Source organism: Crassostrea angulata, chromosome 10 (assembly GCF_025612915.1).
Source record: "Crassostrea angulata isolate pt1a10 chromosome 10, ASM2561291v2, whole genome shotgun sequence".
Lineage (NCBI taxonomy): Eukaryota > Metazoa > Mollusca > Bivalvia > Ostreida > Ostreidae > Magallana > Magallana angulata.
This window is the reverse complement of record NC_069120.1, coordinates 12,579,531-12,599,051: the sequence shown is the minus strand read 5'-3', so window position 1 is coordinate 12,599,051 and position 19,521 is coordinate 12,579,531. Positions and strand designations below refer to the sequence as shown.

Below are 19,521 nucleotides of genomic sequence, written 5' to 3'. Positions count from 1 at the left end.
ATTTAAATGCTCTCCTATTCCTTCATACAATTCACGCTAAATTTGGTTATTTTTCGATTAGTGTATGTAGTTTAATAAGTTCCTTTCTCCCATTAATCGTTACACACCAAATTCATTTTATTTGATTTGTAGTTTCAATGAAAATTTTAAGTGTTTCCTTACCCACAGATGTTTTTTTTTTTTATAATTTATTTACAAACTATGCATGTACAATCATAACATAAAAAGATGAATGAAATTGGAAACTCAAGTAACTAATATTTTTGAGATGATCCGCCAACTATCCTTGGCCTCATAGTCTTTTCGTATGTTCAATGAATGGGAAGAGTATATCTTAACATATCTAAAACATTTAATGTATTCAATCAGTGATTTTGTAGAGGGTAAAATATACTGACATCTGTTAATATAATTAAATCATTTTGCTAACAATATCAGTAGATTAAGTGCTCTAGATAAACAGGATTGGCATGGTTACATCCAAAGATTACTGTTTGTTCATTAAAACATACATCAATATTGCACAAGTTCTTAGTTTTTCCTGTATTGTAATCCAAATGTTTCGTGCATGCAGACAACCATAAAAAGATGACTTATTGACTCCTTAGTTTCATGGCAAAATGAACACATTTCAGTATCTAATATTTTAAATGTAAATAAACCAGAGTTAGTGCACAGAATTCTATGTAAAATTTGGAATCGGAAACTTATCAATTTTGTGTTCATTGTGACATTATGAGGAATCGTAAAATATTGTTCCCTTTCGTTTTCTACAATTTCTATAGACTTATAATCTATAGGCTTATATAGATTATGCACGGCCAGTATCGAACTGTAGGCCTAATGAGGATTCGTATCACAGCCATTTCGAAACTTTACTGATTTTTCCGCTTCGGAATTAAGCCTTACCAGCTCCTGATATGAACTATTCCAAAAACTTGATCTTGTCTTAGAGATAAAGACTCAGTATTTGAAGCAACCTCTGTTACACACCAATAGGTACATTAATCATAAACGTCTAAATAATGTAGACATCTTTTAAAATGTACTTTAGGTTATTCAGTTTAAAAATTGTAACCCACTTGTAATGCTCCAAAAACTCAAACCTAACCCAGCATCAGGATAATTGAGATCAAGCTTTATTCAGCAATGTATGTCATAGTAACATCAAACATGCATTTGGCTGCTTTGACATGATACTTTAAGCATTCATATTCAGTATTTTAAGCATTCAAGCATGTCGTGTACATAATATCACAAGATGATCCATCAACGTTTGCTGAAGATTGATCAGTATAAACTGGACTTTGGCCAACATAGGGCACTTGCTTTAAAAACTTTCACCTGTGGTTATAAATATCAAATCTTTTGATTCTGATTCTCAGGTCAAATATAATGCTACAGGCAGCTATCTTATTTTAATTTTTATTGCATTGAATTATTCCCCTTTTCAAAATGACAATACAAATAATCAATGGAGCACGTAAGACCTAATGCGGTTGTGCATAAGAACAATAATTTTTTTCTGCTCCAAAACCTTAAAAAACAGAACTAAAAATCTTAATTGAGTTACTATATTTATTCTTCATAATAAATTCACTAATAACGGACGGAAACACAACAGTAGATCACAGAGTCCTCTTTTGTTCAGCACTAATGTCCATGTTTACTGGAATGAGTAGCTGGGATTTGGTGTGGATCCGCACCACACACCAATAAACTTCAGCACATCGTTCAGCTCGGGACTGTGAGATACCTGTATAATGCAAGTCAATAGCTCTAAATTTGTTCAACAATTATGCCCTCACTCTTTCACCAGTTATGACCTCTTTTCAATAATTCTTTAATTTTGGTACATGTATCAATGCATATAAAACAAACTGCTTACCTTTGCAGCCATGATGAGTTTATTCCAGTCATCCTTGTTAGCTACTTTGCCTGGACTTTTGAATTCCATTGGACTTTTCAACACAGGATATCCTGAATGGAACAAAGACATTCTTATTATAAATGAATAATATAGTATAACTCGGTTATAGAGAAGTCCTAGGGACTAATGGATTTACTTCATTATATCCATAATATTCGTAATATTAACTATAGCGAATTCACTACATACATATTTTCTTTAACCAGACTACAATTTTTGGTAATTTGAGGCTTACAATGAAAAAAATATTCTTTTGATACCTTTAAAAATCGGATTGTAAATTGAAGAATTCATGCAAAAATAAATTAATTCAAACTATTTTGTTAAATGGTTGTGCAAACTTTTTTATTTGCAAACAAATTCATTATAAAAGTGTTAAATTTTGTTATTATTCACCTCTACAGGACTCAAAATCAGTTCGCTATATCCGTCAATTTGTTATATTCGAATTCGTTATAATCATAAAATTTAACAAAGATTTCTTAAGAATTTTTTTTTCGCTATATCCATGTTCATACTAAACAAGTTTTTCTGTAATAATTCTCATACTAGTTAATGTATGTGCATATATATACATTATACAATTTTTATTTGAATAACCTATCATTGTGAGAGACTAATAATTATTGGTTCATTTTTATTTTAAATCTGAACCAAATTGCATTGAAAAGATGATGATTTAAAAAACAAAGCTTGAAATTTGTACAGCATTGATTTCATGTTTCCCATGTACTCAGACAGACTTGTACCTGTGACCACACATGGTTGAGAGCGAATGCCGGTGTCTGGAGCTATCAGGGAGGCCTCGTAACAGTTCCTCTCGTCCCTGGGGAGCACCTGCTCCACTTTCTGATCCATAGACACGGCCAACACCCACTCCTTGACTTCCTCATGCTGCTGGTTCTGTGTATACAAACATTAACTATGATTAAGGGACAATAGAATTTAATAAAATGAGTGATTTGTGTCTACCACATGAATGAAATTGGTGATTCTGTGTATAAAACATCCCAAACAGAAAAAATAGCCTACGGGATCATATCAATGACTTGTGTGTAAATCATGGTTTTGAGATGATTTCGGTATAGGAAAATTTCACATGCAAATGAGTTAATGGATCATGATTCTCGGGTGATCTGTTAAACTAAACAAATTGCAAGAAAACCATGGTCCTGGTATGATCTATTGTAACTAACAACTCATATCAAAACCATGGTCCTGGTATGATCTGTTGCGACTAACAACTCGTATCAAAACCATGGTCCTGGTATGATCTGTTGTAACTAACAACTCGTATTAAAACCATGATCCTTATATGACCTGTTAAAGGACAATTATACAATAATTTCTTAAAGAAAAAAATGACCACTTAATTTATATTTTGCAACAGACAATTATATACTTTTAATATTTGAAATACATTGTCAATTACCAAATATGAAAAATAGTATACATATATGTCACATGAACTGTATCGTTAAGCCAATATAATCTGAATTAGAACGCAGGATCATAGTCTTCCATAATTTAGATGATAATTATACTGTTATTTCAAACTCTTCTAGCAATTATTACATGAATTGTTCAAATTAAAATATATATGTATGCTTTTCAAAACCTAGCTGCAGGTCTGTAGCTCCCGGTCTGAACTAATGATACATGTACATCCATGCATTAGTTGCTTGCTTCACTTAATAAATCACTTGATAGTGTATTGTAAATTAGTCTTTATAAAATATTATTTACCTCAAGTGAATAAGAATGTATTCCCCCAAAATACTTCCATAAATTCACTTTATAAATATGCCAAGATAGAGCAAGATGCCCAACAATAACAAATTTTCCTGACATGTACATCACATTTAGGCTCCAAGATGAACATTCAAAATTTGCAACTCAACTTCCTGTTATGCAGAAATCTTAATTCTTAGTGGTCAGTTTATCTGGCAATTAACGAATCATGTCAAACGCATGCTCTGTTGCCTTCTAAGATAATAGCACATACCAGAATCACAAGAAACTCATAGCAGACTCAAAACCAAGAAACAAGCCACATCAGGATCATACTTCCTTATTTGTCACCTATGATTTGGGTATGATTCATTTAATGGATCATGTCTAAATCATAGAACAAAATCATGAATTTGTGAGTTGGATATGATTTTTAAGTGATTTTGATATGATTTCTTAAGAAAATTTTTTGTTTGGGATGTAGGAATAATTGATTCTGTGAATAGAACATCAAAGGAATAAGTGATTTATGTATATTAACAGATGAAAAGAATAATTTAATTCTTGTATAAGCCATCAAATGAATACTTTGAAATTTTTTAATTTGTTGGGGTCAATGTTCGTGGGTAGCCAAAATTTTCCTGGTTCATGGGGGCATAATTTTGTTTTTAGTGTAAGCGGGCAAATTTTAATAAACATTAAACAGATGATTGTATATAAGTTCGTGGGGATGTAAATTCGTGGGCAATGGTTATCTAATAAAAGCCACAAACATTGGTCCCCCACAAACAATGATAATTCCACAGTTAGTGATTGTCCTACCATAAGAACATTAAAATGATTCAGGAATAATTTACCAACAAAACATATGACTCATAGTTAAATAGAACAAATAAGAACATTAAAATAATTCAAGATTAATTTACCACATAACATATGACTCACAGTTAAATACGGCTTTTCTGGTAGAGGGATTTCAAATGGAATGTCTGTATCCTGAAAATCACTGTGATCTAACATGTCCAGAGACCCTTCCTCTATAGCCTACAAACAGCACATGAAGTATAGCATGAACAACTGCATGCTCTTGAGCCTGTTGAGGTTCATAACATTTCTGACAGTTCTAACAATTCTTACCTCAGAGATGTCTAGATATCTGTTCAAGAAAACAAAAGCTGCATTCTCCCATCCAACGCTCTGAAAAATAAATACACGTACACTTAAAATATAAAATAACACAATCACAAACGAGACAATAGTTTACATTCAATGAGAACTAAAAGTCGCATCACATCAAGATTTTGTAAATTTAGTAACTTATTATGAACACATGTAAATAATCACCCTGCACATCATTCCTGCCTCGTAGAAGGCTTTGTCTGCTGGAATGATGTCGGTATGCCTCAGTAGGCTGATGGCTATTTTTGTGGCCAATTCTTCCAGGGATTTGTGAGGCTGGAATGCCGACCGGTTAGCGTAATAATGAGCAATCAACAACAGACTCTCAAACTCGGCATGAGGAGGGGTGTTGGCATCTGAGCCCTTACTCATGTTGTCAACCTGCAAAAATTGTCCATAATACAATCAAAATAATGAATCAAACCACATGTCCAAAGATCAGGCCAAATCGTGGCTGTCATTTTCACAAACAATAACATAAATTGGCAAATTGTTCGAATCCCACAGAAGATGAAAACACTAATTGCATATTCTTCTTATCTGTGAAATCAATAAAATTTACTATATGAGAATAATAAATGTAAATTCTAACTTTGTAAATACAAATGTACCTGGTAATACAAAACATTCAGAATTCTAGAGTACATGTAATAATTACAGAATTTCAACAAAAGTTTTGTATGAATGGAACTTTGCATTGACAAAACTCTATAATTTTCTAGAAATTTCAGTTCAAAAATTTATGCATCATATATACATTGAAATTGTTATTGTAGCTTACATTCTGAAAAGGTATCTTACCAAGTCAAACATGACATCTCTGAGCTCCCCCCAAGTGTGGTATGCCTCTGGTTTGTCTAAGCCTCTCATGTTTATAACATCACTGAATATCCTCTTGTATATATTGAAGTTCTGATAGTGAAAAAGTAGATTAGCATCTTGTGTAAGCATGTGAAAAATTTCTTGTCATAAAGGTATTTAAAGATGAGTATTACTATACATATAATCTTACCTGGGCATTGGCTGGTGCTCCATACTTGACGTAAATATCCAGAGCTTTCCGGCTATCATTGTTCTTTATTAGATGAGTGGCATACAGTGCAGCATACTTATGCAGAACTTTGGCATTCTGAGGGAAAGAATACAGATATACATACATGTATAAACTTTCACACTCATATTCCACCTCTTTAATACATCAAACAAATTAAAGTTGAATGTTTTTTGTCAAAGTCTTTATATTTAATGTCTCACTTGTTGAGCTGCTGTTTCCAAACATTTCTCCCACTCTCCTTTCTCAATGTACATATCCAAAGCACCCACAACATCAACGCTGGCCAGCTACAGCAAAAATAAATTGTTAATGAATGGTTCATCTTTTGTAATACAAAATACAGAAAGAAAATTAATTCATCCCAAAGTTCTGTTATTGACCAATTCAACATTTCAATCACTGTTTGTGTACCTGCTCTGCCTTTCCTTGGTTTTTGAGACTGTCTTTATACCGCTCATCAACATAGGCCTCCAATCTACAAAAAAAAAAAAAGTTCATTTTTCAATAACATGCTCATGGAGTTTTTCCTACATATACAAACTATTTGAAGAAATATACAAAATTTGAATTCTATGTTATTTCTCTGAATTAATGAGGTCTGTTTGCTGATCTACATGTACCTGGGTTCTAACTCCTTTGCCACTCGCTTGGCCTTGTTCCACTCCTCTGCAGCAATAAACATGTCAATGGCATCCTTAATCAGGTCAACATTCAGATAGAGCTCTGCAGCCTGCAGTCAAAAACAAAATCAATTTAACAAGGTACATGTTCTACAAAATGAAACAAATTTGCTTAATAAGACTTAAGAAAATAAATTCATTTAAATTTGTTTAGCTTTAAATTTACCAAATAAATTCTGTAAAATCAGAAAAATTTACATGTATTCTATAAAACCTTTTTTAAGACATTGAGCACATTGTTCAGGCTCTAAGTTGCTGCATTAATGTGAGTACTGACCTGTTCAAACTTCCTGATCTCGGCTAGTCTCGGTCCAGCAATCTCAGCTACTGTCTGAGCTCTTTCTTGTCCCAAGAATTTCACAGCTATATCACCAGCCTACAACAATAAAAAAAAAAATCCTTTATCCTGATCTACATGTATATCAAATGTATATATAGAACAAACTTCCAAAGTTTAGTGTAGGTATCTTTCTATACCTTCATCCAGCACCTCTCTAGGACATTCCTATCGTCAGTGAGGTTGGTAGTGACCTTGAGGTAACACTCCACCGCCCGGGCATACTCTCCCGAGGACTCCCACTCACGGGCCTGTCGCACCATGGCCTCAATTCCACTGAAAACATTTTGTAATCAACAGTTGATTTCTTTTCTACATTATAAAATCGATAATCTAATTTTTTAACTTCAGTGACTTTTTAAGTAAGTAACCCATCCCGACTCCTTCCAATCCAAAGTTTTTTCTCACCTTTGGCCTCCTTCGTCAGCCATTTCTCTCTCATATTCATCTTGTAAATGTTGTAATTTGTGTGGAATATATTCTTTGCATACTCTTAGAGCATCTTGCCACATGGCAGAATCCTACAAACACATTTAAACAATTTTGAATGTTTATATAAGCTATGAATCAACAAAAATCAAAGAAAGGGAGACAACAAATTATTGGTCATGCAAGATTTGAAATATCATAAATGTTTTATTAAACAACACAGAAGAGTATGCCAGCTTTAGAAGATTAATACATCTTAGTGAACAATATATATTTATATACTTTATAGTATTTGACAGCCAGCTCTGGCCTCTGGGCCCGCAGCAGATAGGATTCTGCTTTGGCATATTCTTTCTCCTCAAAGGCAAAGCGAGCCTGTCCCACGAGGACATCAGCTACCGAGTCAGGATCACTCTGCTCGGCAACTCTCTGGGCAGAGTCCCAGTCCTGGTTGTGTACATACCTGTTACCAGGTAAAAAAGATACCTTTATTACACTCACTGATTGTAAAAATGTTAATAATTAATATACAAAAATTGTTCATCAAAGATATCCGAGTCATTTGATCACATTAAACAAAAGAACAACTTACATAAGGACTGCTTCCTTTGGTTTTGCAGCCTTGATGAACTCGGCCTCAGCCTCATGAAACCTCCCCTCATCCTCCAGGAACATGGCGTGCTTCAGGTGGATCTCAGGTAATTTGTTTTTGTTTGCAAGGCGAGCAAGCTCAAATGCAAAGTCAAATGCACTGTAATAAAAGATAATTAGCATTTAAATACATAAGAAAACCAAATAATTGTTTTCTTGGTTGAAATTTTCAGAAAATTTGAGAATTCATATTATTTTTTCTCGAATTTCAGGCAGCATCTCAGGTATATAAGTGTGGTTTTGTCACTTTTTCCTAATTGACACAAACATTACACTCACCAGTTTTCTGAAGCATACTCAATAGCTGCATCCACCAGACCAAACTTGGCCAACAGTTTGACAGCAGAATCTCCTCCCAGACTCTTGGCCCATAAGTAGGCCACTTGTTTGGCTGCAGTGGCCCCTCCACTGTTCTTAGCAACCTGTCAAACAGTCATTTCCATCAATATTCTTATGCATATACATGTATTTACTTATTTAAAGTATTCTTATCTTTACCTATAAAGTAGATGTTCTATTATTCATTTCTGAGTGTGGTTTTTCAAAGCAAGGAGAGGATTTATTATAACACATCAATATAACACTAGGTACATGTATTTGTTATTATAGACACGTGTAATTATTTAGGACCTCACCCTGTGTGCCTCCTCCCACATATCTTGGGACCGGTACATGTTGACGGCAGCTTTCCAGTCCCCAGCCTCCAGGTAGTGGTGCTCTGCCTGGCGCAGGTTTCCCTCAGCCTCTAACTCCTGTATAGTCATATTTACATGATTATTGCAGGATAGGACAAATTCTATACAAATAACTAAAAAAATTTACTGGTAAAGTAAAACCATAAACAATACAAGAAAGGAAAATCGTGGCTCATGATGTTTATCATTTTGTATCATAAATATAAAGCAAATACATGGACACAGTGTGTAGTTTTAAGCAAAATAATTCTTTACAAATTATTATATTTCAGCCAAATCAGAATCAAAACTTGTGTAGCAGTTTTATTGTTTGGAAGGGTTGTTATATTTCTGTTTTGACCAAATTTTGTTGCTGTTAATGCCTGTTTATTGTAAACATAAAAATATTAGGTTGCCCCTTCACACATAGATCCCTTTAAGTAGACCTATTCCCTACCTTAGCCAGGTGTAGATGAGTGTCTGGCACCAGGTCTGGATGGTGGACCTTCACCAATCGTATCATGTCCCCATACATCTTGTGCTTCTTGTACATTGTAATAGCCAAGTCAGGCTCCTGAACTGCTACATATAACCTGAAAGCATAGGTCAATATATTACCATTACTCTACTGTTCTTTGCAAGTTTAAAGTAACTTAAGTAAGATAATACCATATTTTGAACAGACATTTGTACTAACCTTTCTGCCTCTTTGAACTTTGCCTGACTTTCTAGTTGACGAGCTTGTGATATGTACAGTGTGGATACATCATCAGACTTCATGTATGTAGATGCCAGCTTTTTAAAGATACAAAATACAACAATAAGATGCTGTGACTACTAACTCAGCAAGAGGAACTTCATCTAATAGGAATTGCATCCAAAAGCTTTAATTCCTGTACATGGGACTTTTACCTTATGTGCCATCTCCCATTTCCCAGCATTATTGTACATGTCCACAGCCTCTCGGGTGGAACCAGCCTCAACATAATACTGCTCCGCTTTCTGATGACAAATCAAAAACTTACTTATAATATTCTTCTGATATCTCTTCTTTATGTTTATTCAAAAGAAGGTTTTCCCATAAATTGCAAATGAAATATCAAGTATACTGTACCTCGTATTCACCAATGGAGGCGTAATGGTCAGCGATCTGTTTGTAGTATTTGGCCGACATGGACGAGTCTTGTATTTCCAGGATCTGGACAGCCTTGAGCCACTGTCGGGATTGTATGGCAGCTTCCACTGCTTTGGATGTGGCCCTATCAAAGAAGTTAATGTAGTCTTAACTTAATTTTCATTCAGTATTTTTATCTCATTTCACATTTATTTGATATGTACGATAATTACAATTCATTAAGATCTCTGGTTTCTTTTCAACAGATAAACTAATACCTTCACACAGTCAAGAACTTACGCGTAAATACATATAAATATGCTTCTCAATATGGATGTATATGAACATGTATTCAAAATTTGTGCTTGTAATTGGCACCTCTTTATGAACAGACAAGGTGGTACAGGAGGGGTGTTGGACTTACCCTGCCTCAATGTAGTGGTTGATGGCAGCGTCCAGCTGTTTCTGAGAGGACAAGTAGTCTCCCCAATGCTCCTCCAGTTTCACAACTTCTGCAGGGAAGGCATAGCGAGCCAAGTCCACAGCTGAGCAATGATAAAATTCATGAAGTTTTTAAATAGTGACAGACAGTTACCGGTAAATAACTTTTGATTAGAATGAAATAAATTTGAAAAGAAATAGGAAGTTTAATTCAGTGCAAAAATGGGCATTACCTCTACGGAAGGCATGTCCTTTCTTGTAACATTCCATTGCTCTTGCTGTGTCTTTAATCTTTTCATATAAATCTCCTGCCTAGAAATTGAAAGTATATTTAACATGCAGGATATAAAATAATTTTGTTATTCTTATAGCAATTTTCCCTTTTTAATTTTGTTTCCAATTAACATATACACTTACTCTTTCATACAGCTCTCCTTTAATCAAAGCAGAGGCAATTCTTGAAATCAGCTCAGAATTGGACATCAGCTCCTACACACAAAATAATAAAATCAGATATACAAACAAGAAATAAATCACTCTTAGGGATCGTGAGATAGGGAGGGGAACCACTGACTGACCTCTCTGCTGGTGGCCACCCGGGCGGCTCTGGCTGGTAGACCCGCCTTCATGTACAGGTTAATGGCAGCTAGGTGGTCATCTTCTTTTTCTTTGAGCTGTTGAATTTAAACAATAAACCATAAACCTGATATATTACCAATAATCTCACTAATAAAGGATTGAAAAACTTTTCAATAATGTCATTTTTTTTAAAGAGATAGCATTTGTTATATACAATGTATACATACATGTATCTACTATATGGAGCAAGGGGAATAGATTGTATAATAGAGAGAAGGGTATCATCTATAATTTCCTGATGAAGTTTAACTGATTGTCAATAAGCCTTACTTCTCCCGCAGCCTCCTCTTGTCCCGTGTTCATCAACCACTGATAATAGCTCCTCTTCAGATTCTCGAGCTCTGGGTGCATCTAAAAATTAACTCATTTGTTTTAGAATCCTTAGTACAAAAACCATGTAATATTTCTATTTCCTATAGAAAGAATTCAATTTACAAATACATTACCTTAGCCTCAGCCACCTCTATGGCTTCATCCCACATGTGCATCTCTTGGTACATCTCCATAGCTTCATCCACATGATTCTACATAAATTGCACATAAAATCCATAACTAACTGAAAACTAATTTTACACAAATACTATATGCTTCATCAAAATTTTCTAATAAAATACAGCAAAACTTCTTTGATACCTGTTCAAGGTAAATGCTCTCAGCTTCTTTGAATCTTTTTTCCATGATAGCCAGTCTTGCTCTGACCTTGTAGTGGTTAAAACCATCTCCTCCCTGCAAAGCAAATAAACATTTACTGAAAATATCAGCACATATATTAAAAAAATTTAATCTACATGCAGTCATAACATTTCCTTTTTATTAAGCAAGTTAACTTACTTTGGTTTTTGATATTTCCTCTGCAAGTCTAAAGGTCTCTTTCATGTAACGGGCTTTTGCAATGTCACCAAGTGCAGAAAAACATCTGAAAACAAATTTCAATGCATAAATTTAAGTACAATGATCTTTTGACACATATAATTTGTGTCAGAAGTTTGGAATAAATATGATGTAAAGGTATGACAATTCTACCTTTCTGCGATATGCAGTTGCCTGTCCTCCAAAGCAAGCTTACTCAGAGTTTTCCACATGGCCTCAGTTTCAGCCGACATTTCTAGTGTCTCCAAAAACGACACAGCCCTGCACAAGGTGAGATGCAATCATGTAGTCAAATACATTTTACACATTCATCTGTTTGACATTTCTTACATGTTCACACATATCAGATTGGAAATTGGACATTGCGACTCCAGACCTTGTTACAAAATAAAGGAAAAATTTCTTACCTTTCAAAGTCGCCATCATCAATAGCTGTGCCGAACTCGATGAGTCCCTCATCCAGCGTGTAGGAGACGGTCTGGACCCCCTCCTGTACCACTACGTCAGTCTTACCATCTGCCTTCTCCAGATCAACAATATCCCCCTGTAATCAAAACAGCAGTACAAACCAATGACTCTTTACGTATACATGTTTCGAGTCGAAAAACTATTATAATACACTTTTGTATACAATCTCTCAAAATGTTTACCTTGATTGGGAACATAGTCACTCTTTCAGGGGCATCGATGTTGTACCAGATGCACAAGTTCCCACGATTCTGGCCAACAACCACATCACTTCCTGGCACCCACTGAAAACAAAACACAGGTCACTCTTCAAATTACCATACAAAGCAGAAGCTAAATAAATCACAAATACAAATTCAAAATGACTTAAAAATCAAGCAAAATAGTTTCTTGGTAATTCTGAATAACAGCAATTATGTGTAAATGTACTAGTTTGAGTGTAAGTATTACCTGTATTAATGTACTAGTTTGAGTGTAAGTATTACCTGTATAAATGTACCGTACTAGTTTGAGTGTAAGTATTACCTGTACATAGGAGCAGTAGTTCAAGATGGTTGTTCTGTGCTGTGATTCAATATCATAGAGGTTTAACTGAAAATAAATAAAATTGACATGACAAATCTTGTTCAGAGGGTGAGTGGCACTGTCACAGCTACAGGATTGTGTGGAATTAACATTGTGATACCGACCCTCATCCTTTTGTCTCGGAAAAGTATCTTCCTTCCAGTTTCATTCAACTAAAGAAATAAGAGTTCATGATAAGATTGTCCATTGGTACATGTAATTAGGAATGTCACTACAACTATATAGGTCTGTATTATGTGTTGTCTCATAAACAAATATGTCATACCTCTAGCCAGTCAATCTTAGACTCATGGCTCACTTGTCCAATGGTCACTCCAGTTATCAAGTCCACTGAAAAGAGGAAAAAAGTATCAAATTGAAAAAAGCAACAGATGACAACTAAACAACTGACACAAAAAAATAAATTCTAGGCAAGAAGCAAAAGTAGTTTGTGACTTCTTAAGATCTTTCCAAAGGTCATTTTAAAATTCATTATCCTCAGAATTGTTGGTTTTAATCATTATCTTCAAAACTGATGATTTTTGTGAATGACAATAAAATGCTGTCTCTCACTAATAGCTATGGTCTTGAGGTCCAGTAAGTAGGCGATCTTCTTGTTGTCCTCCACGCCTCTCTGCTTCCGCTCGTTCAGCCTCACACTGATCAGGTGAGGGTTCATGAACTCGGTCCTCACACACCCCAAAACCTCATTGGCTCCGTACTCAATCAGAGCCAGCTCGCCGGCATTGAAGATCATACACACCTACAGTCACAAAAACATTACAAGTTTTAACCATTAAAGGCAAAGTGGATATTCTGCATGTCAAATTCTTTATTTTTTGTACATTCTATAAACAGAAACAATGAATAACAATTTACTTACACTTTCATTGTCAAAGTAGTATTTTTCATTTCCTCCTGAACCTTGCCATGGAATCTAAAACACACAAGTTTACAAAATTAAATCCTTCATTGCAATTAAAGACAAACACTTTAAATGCAATAAGTACAATGATTTTCATATTCTGTTACTGCTCTAAGAAAGATAACAATAACCTGATACAGTACCTCACTGAGCTTGTTGTTCTGTAGGTCTCCCAGTAGGATGGTGTCTGAGGTGTGGGCCACCAAGTAACGGTCTTTGCCCATGATTCGAACCTCATCAATTTCATAGCCATAGTGGGACTTCAGTACCACTCTTTGTCCACTGGACAAATTTTTCACAATCACCTAAATTGGAAATGAGGAGTTTGATAAAATCACATTTTCAAAAAAACATTAATACTCCTCATTAAATACAAGTAATATAACTTTGAAAAATTTGAGACTTATTTTTAAGTCTATGTGTAAGAGAAAGGGTGATAGGTTTGATATTGTAACAATTTCAAGTATTACTTAATCCTAACTTTTACACTAACCTGACTAAGTCCAACATGGGTCATCTCAAACTTGTTCTTGTAGATAGTTCTCTTCAGACAGCAATCAAAGATCTCCACCCCTCCACATAGGGTACCCTGTATACACATGAAAACAAAACAATCAAATACCCACAATTATATAGTAAATTTATTCATAAAGTTTTGCAAGCATTTCATGAAAAACCAAACCAAATTACGAAGATTTATTTGAAGGAAGTGTATGCATTTCTTGATTTTAAGAAAATATATTATACACTGTAAAAATTCTTTGCTTACACAGGTAACCCTGGAGCCATCTTTTTTCCATGCCAGAGCAGTGATAGTGTAGAGATGAGGGATCTCCTTCAGTTTTGGTTCATCCCACATCTGTCTTCTGGGACTCCAATTCAGCACTCTCAGCCTGAACAATTATAAAAAACATTCAAAATTTGAAAATTACTCTGCAAAATACAAGTTATAAATTAAAAGCATATTTTACTAATAACATCAACTATATATTTATATCCATTATACGATCTAGTTTCTTTTAGCATCATACAATAATACATGTCAAGTACAATAAACGACTCTCACTTGTCAAAACTCCCTATGACAATGGACTGGCCACTTGGACTGGAGACAGCACAAGTAAATTCATGTTCATCTTCCTCACGACTGTAATCAAAATGCTGAAAGCTTCGGCCTTCACGTCCATATGCGATGATCCTCTTGTCGCATCCGGCAGCGACAATAGAGTTCTGAGAAAATGCCAATGCATACGGAGGACATGGGTGTGTGCTGATCTTGCCCTAAAATCAAATGGACATCATAACATGTCTAGCCTAGCATATGTCTTTTTATCAAATACCCTAGTCAATGACTTTATCAAAACACAAAATGGCTGAGAAAAATCATTGAGAAGAAATCATTTAAATCTTTATTCATTGATTACTTGATGATAAGTTTACAGGTAATTGGTATCTGATAGAGGTGTTGGTATGTCAATTGATTTACCTGAGAATCCCCAGACCCCTCATCATCAAAGAAGTACCGTACAATCGCACCATCAGCATGTCCTGACAGGAAGCCTTTCCCTGAAGGACTGCACAAATAATACACTTCTTAATGTTTATAAAATATACAGAAATGTACTCAGAAAATATAAGCTATTTAGTTAAGCACATACATCTGTTAGAAAACTTACTTTGAAGCCAGAGACACAACATAAGACTCAGTTCCATAGATGGTAGAGGATTTGTTGGTTTTTATGTTGGCTGCTCGCACCTAAATCAAGTTGTTTTCAAAAATTTGTAACAACAATCTGTAATGTCAAATTTAGCAAAGTACTTAAAAACTATGTTATGCAATGCACATGTAGTATACAAATATCATACCTTTCCATCTGCAAGTCCAAACACAATAGGTTGGTCAGGGGGCCAGATCAGGCAGGTTACAGCACTCTGCTGAACAAACTTGTTACAAATCACCTTCTTATCTCCCCTTTAATGAGAAAAAGCAGAATTCTTTCATGGAGTATGATGTTCTGGTAAAATCCATAATAACACAGGCAACATATCTGTATTTAAATCTATAAATAGTTCTAGTAACAAATCACCATACCATGCTAAATACCATTTATATAATCTTTAGGGATAGCTAACATTATTGTGGAGATTTTTTGTTTTTGGAGGGTGGGTGGGGATAAGACACTGTGTGTTAAACTTTTATTTACCATTCTTCGCCAATTTTGTAAACAAAAATGATGTTGTCTGTCTGTCCAACAGCTATTTTTGTAGAGTCTCCAGAAAATGCCAGCCCTTTCACAGTGTAGCTCCTTTTCCCATACTAAAACAGAAACACAACAAATGACAGAGAAATCATTAAAGCTGTGATGAACTACAATTTTTTCATCAAAAACATTCATTTAAAACATTGATATTATATAGTCCAATGCAAGGTATATTCAGTGTTTATAAACTTCTGTAATTTGCATTTTAGTGGGAGATATCAATCAAGCATAATTGCATTTTCATCATATTGTATAAAAATTAATTTCTTGTCAACTTTTTCATATTACACATATATAAAAATCCTTCTTCTGATAAAATTGAACTCCTTGTTAAGTCTTATTTTTCTCAATTCAAAGGTTTAAGGTGGCTCATACACCTTAAACTTGTTTCTCAAATCAACAGAAAATGACTTGAATTTGAAACATAGCATGAAGCATAAGATGTACATATTAAGTCAAATAGGCCAAAAAAAAAACTTTTTATCACAAATACGATTTTCAAAAACTATAGTAACTACTTGGTATGTACAAAAGCCTCAGGTGGATTTTAACTCAGGATCTGCAGTTCAAAAGCCTTAACCACTGAGCTATGTTGATTCTCAATTGTACTGATCGATACAACCATTCCACAGAACATTTAAATCATCTTGTGATGAAGTGTCATAAAGCCCTGATGCAGTGAGCTACACCAAAATAAATTATAACTAAGCATTTGCAAATACCTTTGAATCTGCTGGTTTGGTAGAAAACTTATCTCTTTTCTCTCCTTGTTCATCAAATAACAAGATGACTCGATCTGACGTACAAACTGCCATCTTCTGGTTACTTGGTGCCCAAGCAATACAACATACTTTTGCAGCTCCATCCTATCAATCGTAAATAAAATACCTTGTTAACATTTTAATATTTACTAGTTAAAAGAATTTTACCATATAAAAATGTAATTTAAAAAGTTTTCAACAAACAAAATTGATTATATCATACGAAATGTATCCAATATAAACATGACATTATATAAAACTAAAGATATAAAAAAGAAAGAAAGGCTCCTTGCTATATGACGTTATCACTACCCACTGTATAAGTTGATACTTGGTTTATGATTTGATGCATTTCATGGTATTCAAAATTTTTTAGGACAATGATCAGTGACTGTGTATTGACATAATGTTAACACAGATATGTTGCAATACAAGTTTTTACATTGTTCTGCATGATTTATCGCAGTAGAAAGTAAACAGTTCATCTGTGACATGGTCAAAACTTTAAACTGAGTGCGGAATGGGGATACCAAATAGTAATTGGGTCACACACTAGCAAAAATGTGTGACAAAAACAAAAAAATCTTCGAAATACAATAATAATACAAAGAACCACTGACCCCCAACCCCATAGGCATACCTTCAATAAATACAACCCCTTACAATGCCATTCATCACAAATTAATCCATAAGCTTAAAGACTACAGCAGTAATTAAATTTCTGTTGAAAATTGCCAATTAATTGTCTCCTCCATTGAAAGTTAATCGTCAGTGCTGCACTCGCCCAAGTCACACTGTAAAATATATTATCCCAAATAGGATATTATTATAATTCATTTTCATTTGGGCATATTTAGGCGATTGGTTCCCACCTGCTCAATCTTTGCCACTTTCAAACTAGTAAATATTTACAATATCCAAGTTTACAGGGAATCAGAGGGTTTTAGTAACATGTATAAACAACTTGCGTGAAAATATCGTTAATTTACCTGTGGTGGAAGCACATTCTTCAAATGTTTCAACTGCATGACTGCAGTTTCAACTTCTTGTCTGTTATCGAAATCAGATTTGTTTGTGGAATGCTAAGGAAGGCCTCGTTTTCGATATCAACATTATGATCAATCCGCAGGTGCGTAAAATTTTATTGAAAATAAATCTCATATTTTGGTGGATTTTCACTTTGTTCAAATTCAAATATTATATCATTTAGACGAAAAACAACCAAATTTGTGAAATATTTGAATTTTCAACAAAATAAATAAATATGTAAAGTGGAGTAAAATCTCGAACCCGACTTTAATTAATTTTTTTTTACATTTTCTTTTTTTTCTTTTTTTAAAGGGCTACATGGTCGTGGCCATTTTTGGACTTAAAAAATCTCCGAGAAAAGATGAGCTCTGTATGAAACTATCGAAAAACATTTAAACTTTTCAGGTTAAATTTATGTAACCCCCCCCCCCCAAAAAAAAAAGTTTACCAGCTTAACAAATCATCAATACACTAAGATGGTATAAAACACCTGTCTATATCATTGTGGATAAATGTGGATTAATTTATTAATGTGGATAAAGGTAAATCATAAACAAATAAACAAAATACTTTCACTGATTAGAATTTTCAAATTTTAGAGTATTTGACCAAAAATATATTTTCTTTGCGATAGCTGTGAGATATCAAATTGGGGATGGGGTTATAACATTATGCTTGATTTTACTGTTCATTTCGATACGAAGTATGTACAGGTGTCCCATACAACGCTAAGGTAGATATGATGGTTCATTTTATTTATCACCCTGACACAGTCTTAAACGATTGCATTTTCAAAATATCCTTTTATCGCTCTAAATCCTTCACCATTAACATATACGTTACAATATATTTTAATATATCACAGCTTTTGAGTACCACAAGAATGCGAGACACGTTATATTTTAAAATTTAATATTTTTTTTACACATTATAACAGGGATTTTTGGTTTCAGGGTAACCAGGATATGGCCGTAAGGGAAAATATACTGGATTTAAAATATACATATAAAATTAAAACATACACGTGTCTCACAAAGTTAATAAGGGGGCAGAGCATCTTTTTCGATTTTTTTCGCCAATTTCTTGTGTTCTGTCATGTTGTAATTTTTTGATTTACCGAGTGGAAGTAAATACAAAATTTACAGTATTGTTAATTGTAAATTTTGTATTTACTGCCACTCGATAAATTTACAACATGGCATAACAGCCATTCGTTAGATATCGTTTTTCTTACATAAATACAAATTCAAGCATGCAAGCATACGAAATCTTCAAAACCTTGGTACTGATTTTTAAACGACATAATCTATATATTATGCACGAGTTACAAGTGATAGATTTGAATAACGAAATAACATTCTCGAAATTTGAGCAATAGTTATAAAAAATGTGTTAAATTGATTGAAACTTTTTCAAATTATCAACCCGTCTTATTTGAAGTTATTTCTCTGAAATAAACACATCAAATTAGATATTAATTTATGTCGCGGCGATATCACATATGCATAACGTTTCGAACAATATCCTTTACATTTTACAATAATATTCGTTAAAACTTCTACATTGTATAATTCGACTATGAATTTTCTACAATACACCGCGATGCATTATATATGATATTACTTTTGGATCACCCCCGTGGTTTGATGCATTACATTTAGATATTTGTACAAAGTCATATACCATCATGCTAGTAATAGATTAACGAATTGTTTTTATTTTACATTTACTTGTAAATTTGAGATATTACCGTAGAATTCATTTGCTGCAAAAAAATCAATAGT

General features: G+C 34.0%; 1 protein-coding gene across 1 annotated transcript; it reads right to left on the bottom strand.

The window, feature by feature from the left end:
- Positions 1-1,411: 1,411 nt before the first annotated feature.
- On the bottom strand, positions 1,412-17,847 carry LOC128165446 (intraflagellar transport protein 172 homolog). Its single transcript, XM_052829982.1, has 48 exons — positions 17,698-17,847; positions 16,670-16,813; positions 15,891-16,003; positions 15,553-15,658; positions 15,363-15,442; positions 15,173-15,260; positions 14,753-14,967; positions 14,456-14,579; positions 14,180-14,275; positions 13,830-13,991; positions 13,645-13,698; positions 13,335-13,524; positions 13,048-13,112; positions 12,887-12,934; positions 12,723-12,788; positions 12,380-12,481; positions 12,137-12,273; positions 11,883-11,990; positions 11,691-11,775; positions 11,493-11,585; positions 11,306-11,383; positions 11,130-11,210; positions 10,799-10,894; positions 10,638-10,709; positions 10,454-10,532; positions 10,204-10,324; positions 9,780-9,924; positions 9,578-9,667; positions 9,363-9,460; positions 9,123-9,258; positions 8,627-8,743; positions 8,271-8,413; positions 7,933-8,091; positions 7,623-7,803; positions 7,320-7,432; positions 7,052-7,187; positions 6,852-6,950; positions 6,515-6,624; positions 6,306-6,369; positions 6,095-6,181; positions 5,853-5,969; positions 5,642-5,752; positions 5,006-5,221; positions 4,799-4,858; positions 4,607-4,705; positions 2,680-2,833; positions 1,889-1,980; positions 1,412-1,756 (listed from the first exon to the last, which is right to left on the bottom strand). The coding sequence occupies exons 1-48, from the start codon at positions 17,734-17,736 to the stop codon at positions 1,667-1,669; spliced, it is 5,259 nt and encodes a 1,752-aa protein (XP_052685942.1). The 5' UTR covers positions 17,737-17,847; the 3' UTR covers positions 1,412-1,666.
- Between the last annotated feature and the right edge of the window lie 1,674 nt (positions 17,848-19,521).

Coding starts and splice junctions, on each gene's coding strand:
- LOC128165446 (XM_052829982.1), bottom strand. CDS start 17,736: ATGCAGTTGAAACATTTGAAGAATGTGCTTCCACCACAG. Junction 11,211..11,305: donor TAGAGGTGGCTGAGGCTAAG/GTAATGTATTTG, acceptor GTTAATTTTTAG/ATGCACCCAGAGCTCGAGAA. Junction 6,625..6,851: donor AGATCAGGAAGTTTGAACAG/GTCAGTACTCAC, acceptor TTTTGACTGCAG/GCTGCAGAGCTCTATCTGAA.